The 22,014-nt window shown below is 43.6% G+C and overlaps 1 protein-coding gene across 8 annotated transcripts in view; it reads left to right on the forward strand.

Moving 5' to 3' along the window:
* The window catches only part of ZMIZ1 (zinc finger MIZ-type containing 1), a 321,213-nt gene that overhangs the window by 262,344 nt on the left and 36,855 nt on the right, over positions 1-22,014 (forward strand). For all 8 annotated transcript variants that reach the window (XM_042818839.1, XM_042818844.1, XM_042818843.1 and 5 more), the window contains one exon: positions 10,166-10,310. In XM_042818839.1, coding sequence (XP_042674773.1) covers positions 10,166-10,310 — 145 coding nt within the window. The remainder of the gene's footprint in view (positions 1-10,165; positions 10,311-22,014) is intronic.

Genomic DNA, 22,014 nt, shown 5'->3' on the forward strand with positions numbered 1-22,014 from the left:
AGGCAATATCTGTTGTTTGACCAAATAAAACAGCCAGACGAAACAAACTTTCAGGGTGCACAACTCTTCTTTTGCTCCAGATAGTAACCAGGTTCCCAGTGCTGCTTGGAGCAATTTAACTTCACTGCGTTAATTAAACGTTAATTCATTAGGCAGTTCTCAAAGGAAGGTGATGAGTACCGGAGGAGAAGAGCAGGTTGCTAGCAAAGCGAAGGTGGCAGGCTGAGTGGGGTTGATGGGATACAGAGAGAAAAACAGAAGCAGTAATGCTTTTAGAAAACCAAAGCATTAGTTAGGGAGTGAGGTGGGAAACACTGCCTGTTTGAACCTGCAGTACTTGCATGCATTGCTCTGCTCTGTGCTGTTAGAACAGAAATAATTAAATTGAAAAATCTTGTTGGCTCAGTTTCTTTTTGTTAATATCCTTAACTGTTTCCACGTTCAGCGCAGGCAGATTGTTCTATATGTAGTTGCAATTGTTTTTTTCCAAAAGGAAAACAAGAGGATATGCCCAGAGTGCTTTGAGCTTATTTCTGCTTAAACACAAAAGTTTGGATAATGCAAAATTGGTCCTCCCACCCCCAACTTTGCAAACTAACTTTTTTTTTTTTTTGCTGCAATGCTTGAAGAGAGGCAAAGACTGTATTAAGGTAATCAAACAAAAGCAAAAAGTCCTGAGGACACCTGATAAAACATTCTTCTCTCATTAAAAAAAAAAAAAGAAAGAATTAAAATGAAGTAAAATAAATGTTAGGAGCGAAACTGCAAAACCAAGAAGTAAAACTTCCTAAAATAGCATTTGGTCCTTCTCAGAAGTTCTTGCTGTGCAATGTTAACTTTGGAAACATGTTTCTGCTATAAATTTTGGTTATGTGTTTTTTTTTGTGGGTTTTTTTTTTTTCCTCCTTGAAAGCCTCTCCAGATGTTCTGCAGTTGTTGCCTGCAAATGTTCCATGGCAGGCATGAGAATGCCGCCACAGAGCAGGAGCCCCTTGATGTGGCAGTGGTGATTTTTCCTTCCTGCAAAGGGAAGGTGTGTGATCTGCTCTGCTCTGGGCCTCGTTCAGCCACAGGCAGTGTGACCTTCAGCACATGTACTCAGAGTAAAACTTCCTCTTCAAAACTTAGCCAGCAAGCCGTGGATCTGGATGGCGACTTCAGTAGCCTCTGCAGGAGCTCCCCACTCTGTTACCATAATGTTAAGTATTTTTTAATTTTCTTGCATTTTAGAGTAGAAATAAGTACAAGGCAGATATGAAGTCTTTTCAGATGCAAGCTCTTTGAAATTCCTGTCCTCACAATCACAGATTCATTGGACTATAGAAGTCTTAAAAAGTCATCAGTGCCATTCTCTGTTGGCTAAAGAGCCCCCAGTGCCATCCTCACTGCTTCTTTTTCTGACCTGTTCTCAGCATCTCCACTCATGCAGGTTCCTCAGCTTACCGTTTTCTCATGAGGAGAATGGTCTTGGTACACAACCAATGTCTTTGCTATGTCTTCATAGTTTATTATTTTCTGGCTTTTATGCTGCTGATATAGATACTGGGGTATTACTCTTGAAAATGGAATACTGCTCTCAATCTGCCCTCTTCTTAAATAGCTAAATAAATAAACCCACTCCGTGCGGTCTTTTCTTCATGGTTAATTTAATAGCTTCTTCCTACTCATTCTCTGCCCATTCAATGGGTTTATAATGTTGTTGAGGAGAGAGAAACAGCTGGGCACTTCTCGAACTGCGCATCCACTCATGCAACTGAGTTCCTTCAACTCCACCTGGGAAAGTTCTTGCCTGCAGAGGCTTTTCTCACTCTGTTGTGCAGATATGCAGTGCCATGCTTTGTACTTGTCTCTGTTGAGCACTGTTTCAGAATACTTCTCCAACTTGTCAAGATCATTTTAACTGTAAACTTCTAAAGTAAACCAATGTTTCTGTGCAGCTTGTGCCATCTGTAAGTTGACCTGAACATGTTATTTCCCTTTATCCATGGATCCTTTTTTCCATCATGGATGTCTGTAAATGACGCACTCAGTCATTTTAGAGCCAGAACAGAGTACTGCAGAAACCTATCTGATTACGCTCGGGTTTATTATTGCCATTGGCTTGATATTTCTGTAAGTTTATGTTTCCAGCCATTTTCTATTGTGTTAAGCTAGACCTTATTTCCTCTATCTGTTTGCAAAAAAGTCATGTAGAGAAGCGCTGAAGCCTCAGTAACATCACAATAATATTCACTCTGCATTCAAGATCCTTTGTGATTTGTTTCTGACCAATCCATTTCATTTTTTACTCATTTTCCACTAGTCTCTTAGTTGTTTTGAATCATTTTGCTTTTTTTTTTTCATAATAAGATACTGAGTCTTTAATTTTGCAGTTCTTCCTTCTGCTTTTTTGAAGATAATCACTAGATTTTGCCTTTTCCAGTCTTTTTGTCATTGTGCTGTCTGTGCATGGATTCCCTGTGTTGAATCTCTGGTCAAATACCTCTGGTGTTTTTTGTAGCATTTTTTATTGTTAGGCCTGCTGTTAGTTAGCTCAGACGTTGTTTACAGCAGTGATCAGAGAGCTCAAAAAGGTTTAAGGGGAAGTGAGCCTCTCACCTATGGGTCACCGGTTTGAATCTACCCAAAGATGGGCTGCCATGAGTCATTTCCATTTTTCAGATGCTTGTGTAATGTGTGAAATCTGTTGACGACTGAAACTGGCATTACACAATAAAAGCACACAGCATTTATGAAAGACACTGTTGTTTGAAATCGAGGCAGTGAAACTAACAATTGGATGAGTAAGAAAACGAACAGTCTAATGCTATTTGAGTGCATTTCTTTTGGAAAGTCAAATTCAGGAGCTCACAGTTCCCATGCTTGTGGTCTTTCACTGGCTTTGTCTTCTCTTTATAATGGTTCGTGTTTTCAGATGTAGCAACATGGGTACTGCTAAGTCTAAATGAGATGCTTATGTATTTTATCTGGATCCATGCAGTGTGTTTAGTACTTGCCAAATTGAGCCATTGTGCTATGTTTTGTAATGTATTACTTCAAAGTTAATGTAGTGAATCTGGTAAGATACTCTGCCAAGTTTTGGCAAGTATAGAAGGAAATTGGGAAATCCCAGTTCCACTGAAGTCATGGGGTAAGAATAGCAGTATTCAAATCTGTGTCTCCAGCATGTCCTCTTCCAATTGGCAAGAGCTTTTGGGAAGGCCTGTATATATGTGTGTGTGTGTATGTTGTGTGTATAAGTCTGAAGAGGTATTTATGAAGAGCTGAAACTATGCCAAGGCAAACTGGACCCATAGTCCAGACAAGACGAGTACGTTGTGTTTTTCTCTTGCAGCAGCCTGGAGAGCTCATGCTTGATAATGCTCAGGTTTTATTAGGGTTTTATTCAATAATGCCTATGTTAGTTAACTCGATAGTGCATTTAGTTTAATTAGGCATTCCCCATGTTATCTGTTGTGCTACAAACCTTCATGATGTTTGTTTTTTCATTCATAACAATACATAACTACATTATAGATCGATCCCACCAGGGCAAAGCTGGGTATTTCTGCAGGACACAAATGTGGCTTTGGTAATGGAGGAAACATTGGTGATAAAGGACATGACTTTATATTGGTGGTGAAAGCCAGTATCCTACCCTGTTCTGCAGCACTGGATTGCTGTTGACTCTGTGTTTATGTTGGGCTTAGCAGGGGGGCAGCTCATGCCTCCCCACACCACAGTGCCTGCCTATTCTGTGGGGGAATTCATTTCTACACAGTTCCCTGTGCCCTTTTTACAGAATGTGTCCATTCAAAGGTGCTACTAAAGTCACAGATCTCCTCACCGCTCTGCTCAACACAGTTCTGTGTTGGTATTGTTCAACTTCAGATCAAATTGGTCTGTTTAATCCAATCTGCTTGCCACAACTGTTCCAGCTGATTCTGCCTGATGGAGAGCATCAGGAAGGCAGATCCTTCTGAAGGATCCTTCAGAAGGAAGGTTCCTGGAGCCGCTCCAGGAAGGTAGGCAGCAGGGCATGAGCCCCTGGGATGGGACAGGAGCAGAATGGGGAGCAGGCCTGGTGCTGTGCTGCAGGTGATGCTGGCAGCCAGGACTGTGAGAGATGGGTGCCCGGCTCCTGCTGCACAACCACAGGCAGGCTGAGCTGCCAGGCTGCTGAAAAATTGACACTTCTGCTTTGTAATTGGGTTGTATGCATTTCTTTTGTGCTTTTGGCATTGGGGCGGATACAGAGTAGAAGACTGTGTAATGACGGGGGTAGGGCTTGTCTGTCAGTGGGTCAGGACATGCAGGGGTACTCGGCATTGCTGAGAGGTGGGGAGAACACCCATGCTCCGAGCTGCTTTTAATCGCTAATTACATCCTCTCTCCTCCATAGCCTTGCTTTCCTGCCCTGTCTGACTCAGAGAGGTTAGTCAGCCATTGCCTGGCTCTGCTGACGTGCCTCAGGAGGAGAGCTGCAGGAAAAGCAGTCCTGGCCGCAGCTGGCAATGAGCAGTTTCTCCTCTGTCTCTCCATTTCCCAGCTCCTTACAAGTGAAAATGGCTTTTAGAACAAGAGGAAAACAGAAGTTTTCTGTTTCCCAAAACTCTAAACAAAGATTCTGTCCTTTTAAGGCAAATTGAGTTATTTCTGTAATAATGCAGCACTTGGAGCATTAACTAGTTCACATATTTTATATTTGTTTTCCAAACACTGTGCATTCTGCATTATCCTGTGTGAAAAGAATGACATTCTTAAATAACCAAGATGATAATTATTTTCACTCCTTTCCTTCTTTCCTTGTCACTGTTTCCCTTCCTGCCCCATCACATTATTTCACAGGATGATTTATAAACACTGTATTCAGATTGTGGTTCATGCAGCAAAGAATATGAAGCCATCGGTAACTCTGTATTCCCTTTACATGGAATTCTCCATACAAAACATATAAATCTGGTCCTATGAACAATATAAAATTAAGGGATAGAACCTGGGGGGGAAGATTTTTTAAAAACTGGATTTTCTTACAGATGCTGTAGAAATGTTTCAGCCAAATGCATTTCATTCTGAGATACAGCAGCAAGCCAGAGAGATGGTGCCAAATAGATAGTTCTCCAAATCAGACTCATCCTTTTTTTCCTAATATTTTCATTGCAGTGGGTAAGAGATACGGGTCTGCCAGCCTGCCTATTGAACTATCTGCTGCAGCTTAACTGCAGCAAGAAAACGGTAATCCTATTGTGCTCCTACAGCAGTCTCCTGGGAAGCAGAAGGCATTGAAATTACTGAGCTGTTGTCCTATCCCCTCCTCACCTGTCTTTGTAGCTGTAAATATAGTGTCTGCCTGTAAATAACAGTTTGCTGCATCTTTAAGCACATTCCCTAACAAGAGGCAGTGATTTACTGAGGTGATAAGCTGTAACTAATACTAGGGTATCATAATAGGTAAATAGATTAACACCATGCTTCTCTGTATTTTGCTTTCTAGGGAGCCCACTGGCTCATTCGCTCCTAGATGCTTACTGCAGCACTTTGCGATGCGCTGAGTTAAATCAGTCAGCTACAGGATTGTAGCTATCGACGGTGGTGTGTATCCAGCTAATGAAATGCATTAGGGAATCTATCGGGTAGCATTGATTGCTTAGCCTGTTTGCCTTTCCTTTTCTGTTCCCCTACCCAAAAAGGATTCTAATGGACTATACCCAATATTCAATGCCAGGACTATAAACTACTCTTCACGACACGCCATCATCGTTCATCATGTAATTGTTGCTTTGTGAATGCAAGTACACTGGCAGCCTTTGTCACTAAGAAGTAAGGAAACGTGCAGGCAGCCTGGGTGGGAGGCATGGTTTCCCTCCCCTCCAAAGCCTGGCCGATGGGAGCACCTCGTCAAGTGTGTGCTGGAGAGGTCTGCTTTGTCTCCAAGTGACAGGTCTTCGGCTCCAAAGGGCCCTAGCAAAAGATGAGCAATGTTGGGCAGTGTTGCCAGCCCGAATAATGGTGCTGCGCATCTTGTGATATTTGGCACATTCCTAAGCACCTGGCTCCTGGAGGCAGGGGATTAAATAACGATTGCTTCCTTTCTCTTTGAAGAAAAGCTTAGCTCTGCGGTTGCAAAGAAATGCTTGGAAATGTCATTCAAGTAGAAAGGAAAAAGATCTTCTGCCTTCCACCATTCTCCATCCCCAGGCTCTCAGTGCACACATCGCAGTGTTACTCTGTGATTTTTCAGTGAAAGCACTAAGAAATACCGAAGGCACCCAGAAGGCCACAGTGTGGCCAGCTGTGGTATGTGGGGTATTGTCAGTGTGGTGGGGAGAGCTCAGCCTACACTGCATGGAGGCACTAGCACCTCCCTTCTCTGGAGACAGGCAAAACAACAAGCTGACTGTGGGGAGCTGAACGCCTAGAAACGGTTTCTTAAATTCTTTTTCTTGCTTCCTTTAGAAACCTCATTGGCAAGTTGAAATTGGAATCTCTCTCATTTTTAAATCTCTGTTTTTCTCCGTTTCACAAGTGCAAAACCAGAGGCTGCTCATTTCTGTGTTGGTTCCCTAACACAGTCGTTCCCAGCAAATCGGTATTGATTTATTCCTATGAAAATGCATCAACGTTTGAAGTAAAATGCAATCCCATTAAGAATGATACAGGTTTTCCAAATGGAGAAAAGTAGGTCAAATATCGCACCAATCAGCTCAGAGCATGTCCCTTTAAGCAAAATAAATGTGTGAATACACTTAAACTGTCAGCACGTCATTTGATTGCCATTATTATGCATCTTTTGGCATGAGCTGGCAAAGCCCTCTGCGTCTGCACGTTGGCTGAAAATGTCAGTTCTGGGGAATTAACCAGGCTATGCTCTGCATTTGTTTGTGTGCAGGGGAGCGAGGGGGTGCACGCTTAAAGGATTTTTGTTTCCTCCTTGCAACAGTTGACTTCAACTTAGGCAGGAGAGCTGGGTTATTATATGCAAGGGACATTGTAGCAGTGCAGCACAGGAACACGATTTAAATCTGATCATTAAAGTGCCGCAGTGAGAGGCTGTGAGAGATGGTGTGGATGGTCCATCTGCAAAATCTGTGCTCCTGTTGCAAGAAGGAGGGGCAGAGGGGGGAGAAAAAGCAGCTGCTTGGCTGTGCTGTGAGAGGGAGAGACTGACTGTTGGCACCATCTGTAGCTGTCCTTTGTGCTTGCTGCTTTATCTGTTCATTATAGTACGATACTGAATTTCTCGTGCTTTGAGTGTAAATGAGTTGAGATGTGCCCAATACTGTCAGCATAAAAAGCAGTAACTAAGTACACTAAAGATGAATAGTGTAATCTGTAAATTCATTTTGAGTTTGTTTCATCTGACTTGAATAGCAGAGGAAGTAATGTTCTCCAGAAGGCAGCTGTACCAGATGTGAGGTGCACACTCCCCCTACACACCGAGCACGCAGCAGCTCATGGCAGCGTGGGGAGGGCAGCAGGCTCCTGTCTGGCTGGGGCAGCGTGGTGCTGGTGGACTGGGAGCTCTGGGCAGGGTCTGCTTTCTTTGCTGCGCAGACACCAATGTCAGGAGGAGAGCGATTATCCTACGTGGTACATGAGTCGAGATGTCCCCAGGGAGAAAGGTTAAACCTCTCAGTAATGAGTGCTATGATAGGGATGAGTAAATGTGTTACGTTCTATACCCGCAGTATCCTGGTTTCTGAAAACAGGAGTCTTCTCCAGATAACTTGTAGAATGTAACTGTCTGGCTTATCTTGAGGGCTTCTTTGTTCTTTGACAGTTCACATTTCACCTTTATAAATGTGTGTGTTAGATATTAGTAATATTAATAACTCATTAAGATCTTCCCTTATCTCCACCTCACCAAAGCAATGCTATCTCACTGGCATATTCCTTTTCCAAGGGTTACTCTGCTTTTTTCCAAAGCAGGTATGGCTTTTGTTTGCAGATTCATGTCCTCAGCCCCATTAGGTTGCTTCTTTTTATCTTATTTGTCAAGTGCCTACGTGTACGGAAGGAGCAATGCCCTGTTTGCATCAAAGCCGTGTGTAAGATGGGCGATTTCCATTTGACGCTGCAGTAATTGCACTCGGCATGGTGATGCTCAGGGGATGCTCATCCCCTGTTGCTCCGACATGGCTGCACTGCTGTGCAGCAGCATGGTGCTTGCCTGCAATGCTCCAGTGGCCGTGGTGTGGGTAGCAGCTGTGCCACGCTGTGACCGTGTCGCTGGGCAGCTGGAAAAGGGGAGCATGTTAGTAGTGGTAGGGCAGGGATGAAAGGTGAGTGTAATGTGATCAGATGCTTGTTGACAGATTCCTTGGCTAGTAGAGAAGCAGCTTAGGCTGGCACTCATTGCTGGAGCATTTCACACTGCTCGGGGGAACACTCTGGAGGCTGCATGCTAGGCTAACCATTTTGGAGTGCCTGTATTTGGTTACATAAAGGAGCGGTGTCCCCTTCCTGTCAAAGCAGAGCTCTAAAATGCCTCCCTGAACACCACTGCTGACCTTCCATTTGATAAATGCAAGGAATTTATTGCATCGCCTTTGTCCAAATGTGTGATTAATTCACAGGAATAGTCTGGCTTAAAATATTTTTCTTGTGTGGCCATTAAGCTTGAGAAATTCCAATTGTTTTGCCGACTGAAAAATCATATTTGTGGGCGTTCTTGGCAAAACAAGTTCTTTTTTTCCCCTGCAAATATGACTTCACAATTAGTCCCTTTGGAATTTGCTCTATTAAATGCTGGTTAACAGGACCTCTGCAACAGAAAGGTGGCTGCTGCTTGGGGTTCTGTTACTGGGCTAGGGGATAACCATTAGAAAAAGATAAGAATTGAAACTAAAAGCCTCAATTTTGGAGAATTCTGCTCTTGCTCTTTTAAAGTGGCAAGCCTGAAGTTACATGTAGAGCTCTCCTGCTTAAAGCTGCTATGGCAGTTTGCTTTTTAAGCAGCCTCCTGGTTCTCACCTGCCTGCACAATCTGTTGATTTGTTCCATTCATACCACCTTAGGAAAGCACTTAGTTTAAAGAAATATACAAGCACAAAGCATGTTATTGTGATGAGGTTTATGCAAAGCACACTTTACAGGATGAAAATCCCCAAGCACTTCCACTTGGAAATGCTTCTTCAGCTGCAGAACAGAGTTCAGTTCATGTGCATCTCATTGGTGGAGCCCTTTGCCATGCTGTACCCTGGGAATGTCTTGCCCAACGGAGCCACTCCTGCTGCTGGCACTGTGGCAGCTCTGTGGTTCAGCCATGCCACTGGTGGTTGCTTGCAAAGCCGTGTCTCGTCACAGCCAGACCCAACTCGCAGTCACTTTCTCAAGCTCTGGTTACTCCAGATTACATCGGTTTTGTAAGAGGGGCTGGTCTTCTCTGTCTGTGGGTGCTTAAGGAAAAGGTCACATTTTCAGAGATAATGAACCCTTTCATGTCTTCTGAGGGAGTTGCAAGCTTTTAGTCTCTCTAGGAAATATCTGCCTGTCATCATTCATAAGCATGATGTTCCTGTAAGCACTGAAGCACCGTCATTGCCCAGAAGATTAGTCACATAATGGAGATAAGCACTTAGGGGTTATGCTGGTTCAAATGCAGATGGAAGTACCTAACTTCTGTATACCTTACCCGCATTAGTGCGGCTCTATTCTCATGTTTATCTATTCAGGACTGGTAGCTAATGGCAGTTTTGGAAATTCCAGCACATGGGTTCCTCTTCATGCCTCTCCAATTAAGCTTTAGCACAAAAATAGCCAAACAGAAAAGAGATCTTGTTATCCACTGCTCCCCTCTGTGAATGATGTCTTCTGCATGTTTTTGTTACGTTTCTATTAGTGTGAAACGAATTCTTCAGTGCCTTTTTTCACCCACAACAGCTACCCCATGTCCTTGCGCCTCATCCATTTATCTCTTTGCTGCTCAGCTCAGACAAATTCTCTCGTGCCTCCTGGGCTGTGCAGACTGTTTGTAACTTGTGTAAAAACATTATAATGATAGCGTAGTGCAATTACAGACTCAATTTGATAGGATAATAATGTGAGTGGTGGTTCGTGGACGAACTTTTCACTCCTGGGGCTTGTCTGTTCAGTTTGTGGCTCTTGTTATAGCAGCTTGCATCTGCACTCAGCTATACCGGTTATTCTGATGTGCACTTACTGTCATTTTGTTCTGATTGCACAGCGCTGCTCTCGTCGTGGTGTGAGGAGCTGGGACGGCTTTTGCTGCTTCGCCACCAGAAAAGCCGGCAGAACGATCCTCCAGGGAAGCTCCCAATGCAACCCCCCATGAACTCTATGAGCTCCATGAAACCCACCCTCTCTCATAGGTGAGTCGCAGCCCAGCCTGTAGGAGTGCAGTTGTGTAAGATAATCTGTTTTTTGACTGAGATGCTTATTACCATTGACAGAGGTGGCTACAGCTTTGTGCTGTGAACAGCATTAGAGACATCAGGGGATGTATAATGACAGCATGCACTAAATAAATGCAATTTTTGTTTTTGCCGTTACCCGGTGCATAGAGAAATAATGCTTCCATCTTGAAATCTGTGCTCAGGTCAAGTGGGCTCACTTTGAAACTTGAAGTTGTGCCCAAAGGATAAACTTCCACAACGTATCTCTCACCAAGCACTTTCCTACTCTTTATTTAAATAGAGTTGGTTTTCTTGAGGTTGAAAACGTTTCATCGATGTTCCATTTTGTACACTGCATTAGAAATGTCATGCTAAATTGAAGCAATTGTGTAGTGGGAGCATCCAGAGGTATGAGAATGTCTTGTACCACCTTAAATCAGGTGAAGATCCCAAAGTAGTTGATATAGAGAAAATGTGAGCACTAAATGAAGCTAGAAGAGACTGAAGATGTGAGCCTTTGATTACCAATTTATACAGAAAAACAGAATTTGTACTTCTTGCCTGTGGAGCCTGAGTCAAGGCAAAAGCTGAACAGTAAATGTACACAGGGTTAAACACTGATGTCATGCTTTATGTTTCTGTGAGGTTTTTTTCAAGGCTTATTTTCCCATAGCGTCACATTAAAGAAATCACACTAGTATAAATTGTTTTTTTGTGCAGGGCACTATTGTTAGTAAGGAATTATAACAGTGTAGATGGAGCTAGATTCTTCATACCCATATACTGCAGAAGCATAACGTGTCTTGAACTTTCATGGTAGAATAGAACGTAGGGGTTTGATTCGTCTTTATAGCAGTGTATTCGCCTAACAGAATTTGTTTGGAAACCACTTTTTTCTGCCCCTGTATGTTGTACTTATGGAATAACTGTGGGACCTCTATGCCTTTTATTATAGTTCTTGAGAATAGCATTCATTTTAAACATAATACAATATCACTGAGTTTTGGGAGCATCTGGACTGCCTCTTTTTTCAGTTGATTGTATAATAATGAATTGTAAACATAGAATCATGGAATGGCTTGGGTTGGAAGGGACCTTAAAGCCCATCTAATTCCAGCCTCTGGCTGTGGGCAGAATTGCCACCCACCAGACCAGGTGCCCAAGGTGCCATCCAACCTGACCTTGAACGTCTCCAAGGATGAGGCACCCACAGCTTCTCTGGGCAGCTGTGCCAGGACTTCATCATCCTCTGGGTGAAAATTTTTTCCCTATTATCTAATCTAAATCTCTTCTCTTTTAGTTTAACACTATTCCCACTTGGCCTATCACCATCTGCCCATGTTAAAAGTTGGTCTCTCTCTTGATAATAAGCTTCCCTTAGGTAAAGGCCATGGTGAGATCTCCCTGGAGCTTTCTCTTATTCAGGCTGAACAAGCCCAGCTCCCTTAGCCTTTCTTCATAAGAGAAGTGCTCCAGCCCTCAGAGCATCTTCATGCCCATCCCCTTAACCTGCTCCAAGAGGTCCACATCTTCCTTGCGCTGGAGGCCCCAGGGCTGGATGCGGTAATTCAAAAAAAAAAAAAAAAAAGAAAGAAAAAAAAAACAACAACCAAACTATAATGAATAAAACAAAAAACCTAGGAAAATTTCTGTATTGAAACAACTTAGTTTTTGCACCTTGCAAAAAGCTTTGCAGAATTCAACATGCAATTTAGTAGTCATTCTGCACAGAAACATGTGATGCAGTGTGTAAAGCGTATGCACATTCTTACACGTAGTTTTGTAGTTTTCAGATTCCTGATTCTCGTCTGATGATTTAGCCTGAGTTGCCCTGAAGTCTATAAAGCAAAGATGAAACCTCTGTTGTATCTCACAGAGGCTGTATAATATATAACTAGATAAGATAGACACAATTATTTTTTCCTTCATGACAGTTCTACCCCAGTACTCTGTCACTTGAAATATTCTCTCCTGCTAAAACTTAAAGTGACATTTCTGGCAAGACCAACTTACCAGTATTCTACCTGATAGTAGGACATCCTGTCCACTATCAAGCAATCCCTGTAAGTTTCTCCTGAGTAATGCCCTTGAAATGTTTTACTAAAGAAGACACTGTGAGTCAGTTTTAAATTACTGCTGTTTACCTATGAGATATCCCTCTAGAAACATCAATTCTGTGGCATAAGTTCTTATCTACAGTAACTGCTGCAGCATCTTAAGGATTTGAAATACCAGCCAGCCATGGAGCATCACTGCTTCATTGTGTACTGTTCTCTCATCTATAGTTTAGCCATAACATGACTGTGCAAAATATCTCAGGTGGTACATTACAACAAGACATCTTGTCACTTTCCAACTTCCTTTTCCAGCTGAAAATGTTTATTTTCCATGTATGATGGGTCTGCGTGACAGTAATAAAGCATGGAGGAGGGAAGAAGTGGGTTTTCTCTTTGTTAAATAGAAGATGAAAAACAGTTAAACATAATCCTAGCGATAAAGCTGTTGATGAGGCAAAATTTGTATTTGTGTTAGATTGCATTTGGCTACGGAGCTTAGTATTAGAGTTAAATGCAATCTCTAATTCAACAGGTTTTTGTGTGAATCAAACAAATTAAAAAACAACATCACAAAAAGAAAACCAACAACTAAGCCTGTTTTGCATTCTCTACAAGTAATTAAGGTAGTCAGCTACTTTAATTTGTGAAGAAGAACTAGATATGAAATTAGAATAGCCAAGAGTGTATTCAGAAACCTGGCATATCTTAACAAAGTAATATAGGATGGATGACGACTGCTTAACATCACCAGACAAAAAAAGAAATTTCCCCTGTCATCAGACTACTGTTGAGTAGCCAGCACAAGGTTTTCTTTGTCATTGCTTTAATGAGTGACATAATTACTTAAAACTGTTCAGACTCTCAATTCCCATTGCACATGATGCTACAGAAATACAGCTGTATAGTCTCTAAGTTGTAACAGGCCTCAGCTATTTTAAATAAATTCTGACTGAAGAACACATCAAATGAGGGTTTGTATTTAAGTAACTGTGGGCACATATGTTGGAAAGAATTCAGGTCTAGCCTATTGTTGGGGGTAGCTTCTTATTTTGAGAAAGCGAATTGAGTTGTGAGAGAAAACTGAGGTAGACAGATCAAGGACTGTGGTGGCAATATTATTGAGCAGAACGTTAGCCATGTAAAAATTTGCACACATGCAAAAAATGCTTTCAGGGTAGAGATTGCCTTGTGCTGATTTATTTATAAAGTAAGGGGATCAAGTGGTAAATAACTATGCAAGTTGTGTATAGAACAAAAATTCAATGACATACCTGCTTTGTAATGTGGGATGGTTGGTTTGGCTGCAAAATTGTGCGCTTTAGGGACAGAGTGAGCACTGGGTTCTCCAAAAAAAAAAAAAAAAAAAAAAAAACACCTCAGTTTTTGTTGGTTGTTTTTATGTCTGTGCAGTGTGATAATACTAAGCTCAGAACTGAAGTTGGGATACATAGATTTTCTTTTTAGGTTTGTTTTTTTTTTTTTTTTTTACTGATCTACATGGGTACATTTGACTCAGGTACCGAAGGACCAGTATGAGACCCATACGCCTCCTTAATCCTGTGTAATTTCTAAATTAAGCCCTACTTAAAGGATTTATGGGGGACTTAAGGAGAGTCTTTGGGCTGGCCTTTTGCAGAGGAGTGAAATTTCATGCTTAGTGTAACTTCTTTGTGTTGTAGTTTTCCAGTCTGACATAATGTCTATAACAACAGACAAATACTTCTCAAAGAGACTGATTTATGCCTGTAGAGATGCTTTAAGATCTTTGGCAAATGCTACAATGTAAGTACAAATTACCATCATAATAACACCTTGCTTTGCTTTGAAGAAGTCAGTACTTAACACTTCCCTGCATTATGTGGTGAATCTCAATAATCGTTGATCAAATTGAATCTTGGTGACAGTGGGCACCATTTTCATCCCCCTCAGTGAGATTTGCACCTAATCAGAACCACCAGTCTAAGGTGGTTCTGAGCCACACAGGCACATGGGGATTGTTTCTTGGCTAGCTTGTGGTAAAGTTCCTGTTGTCAATGAATACCTGAGGATATGCAGCTAGAATGTGGTCCTCAGTGTTCTTCAGGTTCCTGATGTCTTCTCTCTAGTTTAAAGTGTTGGTTTTCTGTATTCATTGGCAGCTGTCCTGCAGTTGGCGAGCAAATTACAGTGATGTCTGCATAGAGCAGTCAAGGTTGATGAGAATTATGAAGATAGAGTTATTTTTAACAGAAATGACTTAATGCCAAAGGTTTTGATAAAACTAAACAGTGGGTCGAATTTACTAGTAATTCAATATTACAATACATATTTATTATCATTATTGTTCTATGTTCAGGCAATTCCCAAAAATACATTTTATTGGTTGGAATTGCTTTACAGGGGTGCTTTATTTTAGTTAGTTTTGTCCCTTTATTTTTCACCTAAAGCTTAACTAACATCTGAACTTACATTGCTAGGAGCTTTTGGAAGAGATTGATGATCCTATGTCTGAACTTCTACTGGGTGATTAGGACCATCCCTTACATGGTTTGTTATGGATGAGGTGCAAGCTGGTACCAGCATTGTCAACGTTTTCTGCAGAGGTTGCTGCCTTTTCAATTTGGCCTTCGCAGGCTGTTTTGGCTGATTGTAGTAGTTGCTTGTAGGATGTCCAGATGAGGGAAATCAAGTGAAAAGTCAGGAGCTGGGTATACAGTGCACCTGTTATGAAAACAAGTGTGTTGTGCTGCTTCCATACATCAGGGCAGAGCTGAGGGTCATAGAATCATTAGAGTTGAAAAAGAGTACTGAGATCTAGTCCAGCTGTCAACTCCTGCCCCCCTGCCCACATCCCTCAGTGCCACCTCTCCGCAGTTCTTCTCCACTATGGACAATGGCTCTACCACCCCCTGCTGAGCTTCTGCCAGTGCATCTGAGAAGAAATTTTTCATAATATCCAACCTGAGATCGCATGATTATTGCATGTGGCTGTGGTATGCAGGTACAATCTTTGTAAAATAATTTAAAAGTGTTAAGGTGAAATTAAGATTGTTTCAAAGACTTTTCTTCCCTTAAAAGTGTTAAGGTGAAATTAAGATTGTTTCAAAGACTTTTCATTTTTTTTTAATTATGAAATAAATGTAATTAGGGACTGAACAGATGGTGATGTAAGACAATATACTCTGTTAAACAAACTCTGTATCTCCCAATCCTGGAAGAATGCTCTCTTTCTTTAGTCCTCTAGGTCAAGATATGACAAAATCCAGCATCAGGAGAATATGAGGGAAAAAAATCAGAATCTAAAAATGTTTCTGCAGATGTGGCATCACTTAAAGAAAAAAAAAATGTAGAAAACAGTGTTAAGTAAGGATCCTGATGCTCTGAGTATTGTAAAAAGAAGACTGTAATTGCTTGAAAATACTGTCCCAAGACTGTTTGCCCACCTTGTCCCCTGAGATCAGTAACATTAAATTTAGTATATTCCTATTATGGGAAGAAACTAGAGTAAAACCTTGAAAGAGTATTGGAGCTAAAAGCAAATTATTAGAGATCTCTAATTGAAAATTGAAAGTGTGTAACTATGAGCTGTTAATAATTAAACCTCCAATATTTTCATGTGAAAAATCTGCATTTCATTTTAGGTGAGCTAATTTTGAGGTCAGTCGTTGTGGTAAAAGGAGAGATGGGTGGGCAAGAGCACTGAAAACAGTAATGGGAAGCTTAAATACTCCTCCAGTGCACATTTTTCACGTTTGGTAAAAAGTAGAGGGCGAGGATAATTTCTTATTGTGTGTACAGCACTGTGTGGGGCATCTGTATTTACTAGGGTGCCAAAGTACGTGCTATTGCTATAAGGATAATGCATGGCAATACAGCTACAACCGTTTTGGTACATTGGTATGTACATGTAAGTGTGCTCTTTACATTTTTTCATCTAAGCTCTCTGTATACTAGATAAAAAGTTTGGGGTTTATTTTGCGTTTTTGGTGGTTTTTTTAATAAGTGTCAGCTGATATTTTTTAAATCCCTCATGAAGACGAGCCAAGCACAATGTAAGGTATAATCTGCTGACTGAGGCAAAACCTGACCTTCCCAGGTTTTGCTCTGCCTTCAGTAGTTTTTAAAATATAGCTCTACCTTTGAAAAGACAGCTGACGTCCTGGTGTTTGGGGCAGAGTGAACATCCAGTTCCTAAAAGTGCCTCCTTGATTGCAATTTACTGTTCGGTGAGAAGTGTAGCTGTCTCCTGCTCGTTGCAGGAGGGCTGCCTGCAGCAGCAGATCGTTTGTGCTGTGCCTGGGTGATTCTGCTCTCCCTGTATGGAGGGAAAGGTTCCCTCTGTCAGTTGTTCTCCGCAAAACCAACTCTTTTGTGATGGCACCGGAGTTACAAATCCTTCAGCAGTGGCAACATCCTTAGTTTTTACCAATTTTGACTGCCAGCATGATAACCGTGTGGTGACACTGAGAGCTGTACTTTGCCTAGCTCTTTGATACAACACATGGGGAGTCTTGTAACTGAAGGAGGAGTGCCTGTGACCGTCAGAGCAGCCTGCGCCCTGCATGCAGCCTCGGGTCGGGAGAAATACGTTCCTGCCATAAGTGATGTCAAATACGGCTTCTTTTTTACCTCCATGCTTTATGGGGGGATAATTTGGCAGCACGAACACGTGTGTTTTGTCTATACTCGATGTTTTTCTTGATGCCTTTACATTACATGTGCCTGTTATTCATTCTGATAGTTGAGAATGGGACCCTCCCCAGGATTTCTCCGTAGATGCATTACAAAAGGAGTGAATTATCGATATATTAATGTATTTTGTTTATTCCTACTGTTCCTGTACACTTGGGTTCTTAAGTCTCCGTAGTATCGCAAAGGAAGAAAAGGAAGCAGTCTCTACTAATTGCATGAGGGAGAGCTAATGGCTTTCCTAGAACAGGGTGGCTTAGAAATTCCTGCCGAAATCGCTGCCGGATTTTACATAGCGATAACAAAGACCTCTCACTGAAACAGAGCACCGACAACCTGTGCAGGCGAACCCGTAGAATTAATTAGATACCGACGATGCCTTTAATAGGAATCGGTCGTTTCTCCAAATGAGAAAGCTGTTGTAAGAACGAGGAATAGCACCTCAGCTAGGGGATCGCGCATCGATGCATCTCCCCGAGCTCAGAAGGCGGGGAAGGTACCACCATCTGCTTATCCTCTCCTTTACCACTTACCTCAGCAGGGAGATGCGATAGTCCGTTCGCCGGTGTCATTGTGGCAGCCGCGGCATTCCCAGACAACTTTGACGGGCGAATTACCGGAGCCGCCTCCTGACACCTCCCCGCCCGGCCCTTTCCGTGCCCCCCGCCACCCCCCCTCGCCGTGCCCAGCCCCGCTACTGGAGCCGCCGCGTGGCCCCAGGGCGCTCAGCCTCCCGCCCCTGCCCGCTTCGCTCCCGGCCCCGCCGCGCTGCCGGGCCACCCCCCCGGCGCCGCGGCCCCGGCTCCCGCAGGCAGCCTGGCTGCCTCCTAAGTTGTGGCGGGGCTCTGCTGCCCCCCCGCCTCTGCAGAAAGCGGCTTTTTCCTGTTCCCTGCGAGCGTAAATCAGCTTCATCTAAAATCTCGGAAGTGCAAGTCCATCACATCTCCCTCCTTGCCGCCCGCTACACCTGCGTGAGTCAGACCGCAGCTCCCGCTGCCCCGCTCCGGCGCAGGGCTGCTCGCGGTCCCCTCTCGGGCAAAAGCAGAAGTGGAATCCGCTCACGCGTTCGGCGGTTCCTTCCCCGGTTGTTGTAGCAGTCGCTGACCTCCAGGCACTATGAATAAACAGCAAAGCCGGGAACAAAAGGAGTCTTCTGGCTGCCATTATCTCACATTAACGTAGCGGACGCGCTGCGGTGTGAACAATGTGAGTCTCGTTCGCCGATAATCAGCGAGTACCCAGACATTCGGATTACCACGGCAACGGGCAACGGTAGCCCGCTGGGTGGGTGTGTTTTTGTTGTAGGGGAGCAGCGGGAGCGGGAGGCCAGGCGCTGCGCTGAGCAGGGTGCTGCGGGCAGCGCTCGGGGCGCGTTCCGGCACACGTGCGTAGGTCGGGCACGGGCCGAGCGGGGCTGTGCCCCAAGTGCAATAAAGGTTAAACCTCGTTTGCCGCGCTGAAAATGATCGTAAGATAATTTCAGCGTTTCGGGAAGGTAACAGGTGGCGTGTTAACGGCAGGGCTGTTGCTGGCGAACGGTGTAAGCGGGATCCGGGCGGTAGTAGCGCGGTGCATGGGCTGCTGTGCAACATGGAGCCGGGGCGATGCTGTAGCCTGCTTTCCTTTGAGCAGAAGGATGCCATGGTCTCGCGCTGCCGGGCGGTGACAGCCCCCACGGCTCCGAAGCTGAGGGTGTTGCGGAGCGTTTCTATCGCCTACCTGCACCGTGTGATCTACGCTGAGTGCTGAGCGGTGTGACCCATGCCTCGGAGCGCGCCCACACGCGTGTACAGGGACATTGGAGAGGGCAGGAACGTGGCAGGGCTGTTTGTGAAGGGGGGCGGGTGCTCGCAGGTCCAGAAACACCCGGGTTAATCTCGTCGTTGGCCCGATGTATTTTCTGATTCCAGGGCTGGGTTTGGAGGCGCCAGCTCTTGGTGAGCACGTGGCTGCCTGCAGTGTTGGGCAGGCGTGTGGCCCCCTGCAGCCAGTGGGACGGGCAGGCAGCATCCGGTCCTGCAGGCCCCGCCGGCCTCGCGAGCTTATAAAGTAAAACTTGAAGGCTTTCCATTTCCAAAGGTGCTTTCCATCACCTGCAGAGCGCCGGGGCTGTATGGATGGCTGCATGAATGGCTCCTGCGAGGGGTGCTGGTATCTAGCAGGGCAGCGGCAGATACCCAGCTGCAGGTGCTGTGAGCCTACAGGCTGACAACTTGCTCTCTGCTTTCACCTGCCGACTGCCTCACCTTTGCCTGCCCACCGAGCTCAGGGTCAGGACCTTTCTGTTTTTTTCAAGCAGCTCACTGGAAAGCAGTTGCCCTTCGTTTTACAGTGAATGATGTGACCTCCAATCGCTTTCAGTCTTTCTCTTCAGTTCACATTGCTTATAGCCCAGTACAGACAATGTCCAGTAGTGAGACAATGCTTGAGTTAACTCCAGAGATGGCTGCTGAGTGCTTTTGGAGCCAGGAGCTTTGCACAGGGCTGTGAAATGTTTTCATCTGTTTGGAAGCAATGGACTTGAGAAGTTTTGTAGGGATAATGTGGGGAGTTGGATGTTTTTCCAGAAGACCTCAGTGCTCGGAGTCACACCTTTAAGAGGTAGAGAGGGAGGTAGAATTTTGCAGAAGGTTCCAAAATGGCTCTTTTCATATTCATGTTACATAGTTGCACCTACTGATTTGTATGGGCTCTGTCAACGGGCATTTGTTGAGTGAATTATACAACGGAGCCTTAATTTATGCTGCAGACTTCTTCAAGTAATACTATTAAGTACAGAGAAGTATTTGAGGAAGGCATGCAACCCATAACTGTCATCAGTGGAAAGTAAATTTCTGCAGCCATCCAAAGCCACTGCTGGCATTCATGCTTGTTATATGATTCTCTTATTTCCTTTGTCTTTCATGTAAGTACCTTAGGGCACCTATACACAGCACTGGCTTATAGTTTGCTTTGTGCTGAAAGAATGTTCGCACTCTTTATTGCCTTTACAGTAAGTCTTCATGTTTCCTTGCTGACTTAGGTCGTCTTTGCATTCTTTCTATGCTGGTGTCTGCTTGCTCTGCCTCTTCCTCCCTATGAATGAGTTGTGTAGAATGGTTCCTCCAGCGTGCGTAAAACACAGCACAGAAAATCAAGTAATACCTTGTTTAATTTTTTTTTGTAATAAAATTGTTAATAATTATGCTTTCTACTACCTACAAACTGACCTAAAAATAAAGTATTCTGATGTCAGAGAGCTTTGAGATTTTCAGTGGAAATATTTCAGCCAGATGCGTTAGCCATGTAAAGACAGTGCATATGTCTAAGTTGGTGAGGCATTTGTTTTGTTCCCCTGCAAAAAACAAACAAACAAACAATGAAAATGAGAAGTCAGTTGTTTCCTTCTAAATGTGAGGGTTCTCAGAAACAAAACAAATGCAGAATGCTTCTGATTGCCAGTAAGGAGAAACAAAATTCAGTTTTCAGGTGTCTTTTCTTCATAGAAGTCACAGCCACAGATTAAGTGGAAGCTTGGCCAGAAATAACAGAAATAAAAATTTCCACTCTATCTGTTACTTCTGAATGGGTTGTTAGGGCTTGCTAGCTTACTGAAATCAGCTGAAAATCAGCTGAAATCAGGGAAAAATCAGCTGAAGCCTTTCCTTTGGAGTGTTCTGGTGCTGCAGGAAACTGCTAATAGTGTTCTTGTGATTTTATTTTTAAAGACATCATTGGGTTTTGTTTATACTGATAAGAAAGTGGTAGAAATGCAGTCAGAGTCATGCCTGTTCAGGTTCAAATTCAAAACACCTTTTTGGTGTGTTCAGTGTTTGCTCTGCACCATGCAAAATAGTCTTTCTCTTATAGAGTATGCTTAGAATATGTCTGTGGTGGAATTCCTAATCAAGAAGGATTGCTAATTGAATCCATATTGATAATTAAAGCTATGCAAGCGCTGTTCATTTGGGAAACCCAAGTGCAGCAAAACCTAAACCTGAATGAGAGCACGTAAAGCTGCATACCTTGTGAGACAGCATGGGATAGGGAATATGTGTATGAATACTAGAATTGTGAAGGGCTTTGTCTCCTGTTCTGACTGTGGGATTTGTCCTTTTTTTCTCACTGCAGATGAATGGGATTTTAGGGTGGAGAAGAGAGACAGAAAGGAGCCTGGAGTCTTGTTTGGAAATCGTTGTGTTAGTTTGTATTAAAGTGGTGTCACCTAGAGGCTCCAGCCAAGAATACAGCCTCGGGGTGCTCCCACCCTGCACACACACTCTGCTGGGGCAGAGGCACAGGCAGGGAGAGCTGCCACCTACCAGGGGTTCCTACAGCTGCTGTGAGCTTGGACTGCTCTGCTTTTGGCTATGTAACTTGGCTTTTGGCTATGTAACTGTAGAGATTAGATCTCCAAAATTTCAGTCTGTGTTGCCAGGTGCGCACTCCTCTCTACGTGTGCTTGGGTTGCATAAGAAATGAGAAATGGTGGTCAACGTTGTGAGGGTAATCACCTGCTCTTGTTGATGTCAGTTGAAGGAGTTGTGATAGATTTTGTAGATTTAAAGCACTGTGTGGCCTGTGTGTGTGTCAGCCACCAGCCGAGTGGAGTGACTGAGCTTTGGAAGTATTACAGATTGCTGCAAAACTGCACAGTTGGCTTGAGGGTAAGGAGCAAAGAGTAGTTGCTGGAAGCCCAGTTCTGTGAAAACTGATGTCAGTGCTTGGAGGGAAGAGGGTTTTTTGAGAGAGCCAATATGTGGTGCTTTTCTTCAGTAGTTGATGGATTTTCTGTGTTTAAAACAGGGAGTGATTTAGAAGTGTAGTGGTTTAGACACACCTAGTCTTCCCAACAAGAGATGTGTGGCAAATCACCAAGGAAGATACTACTCCTCCACAGTATGTAAAGTATCAATTCCCTCGGGATGTGTACTTCACTGAACAGCCTGAATCTCGCTTTCCTCAATCAATGAAGA

Source organism: Centrocercus urophasianus, unplaced genomic scaffold (assembly GCF_019232065.1).
Source record: "Centrocercus urophasianus isolate 14NV4802_14NV808 unplaced genomic scaffold, USGS_Curo_1.0 seq_17, whole genome shotgun sequence".
Classification (NCBI taxonomy): Eukaryota; Metazoa; Chordata; class Aves; order Galliformes; family Phasianidae; genus Centrocercus; species Centrocercus urophasianus.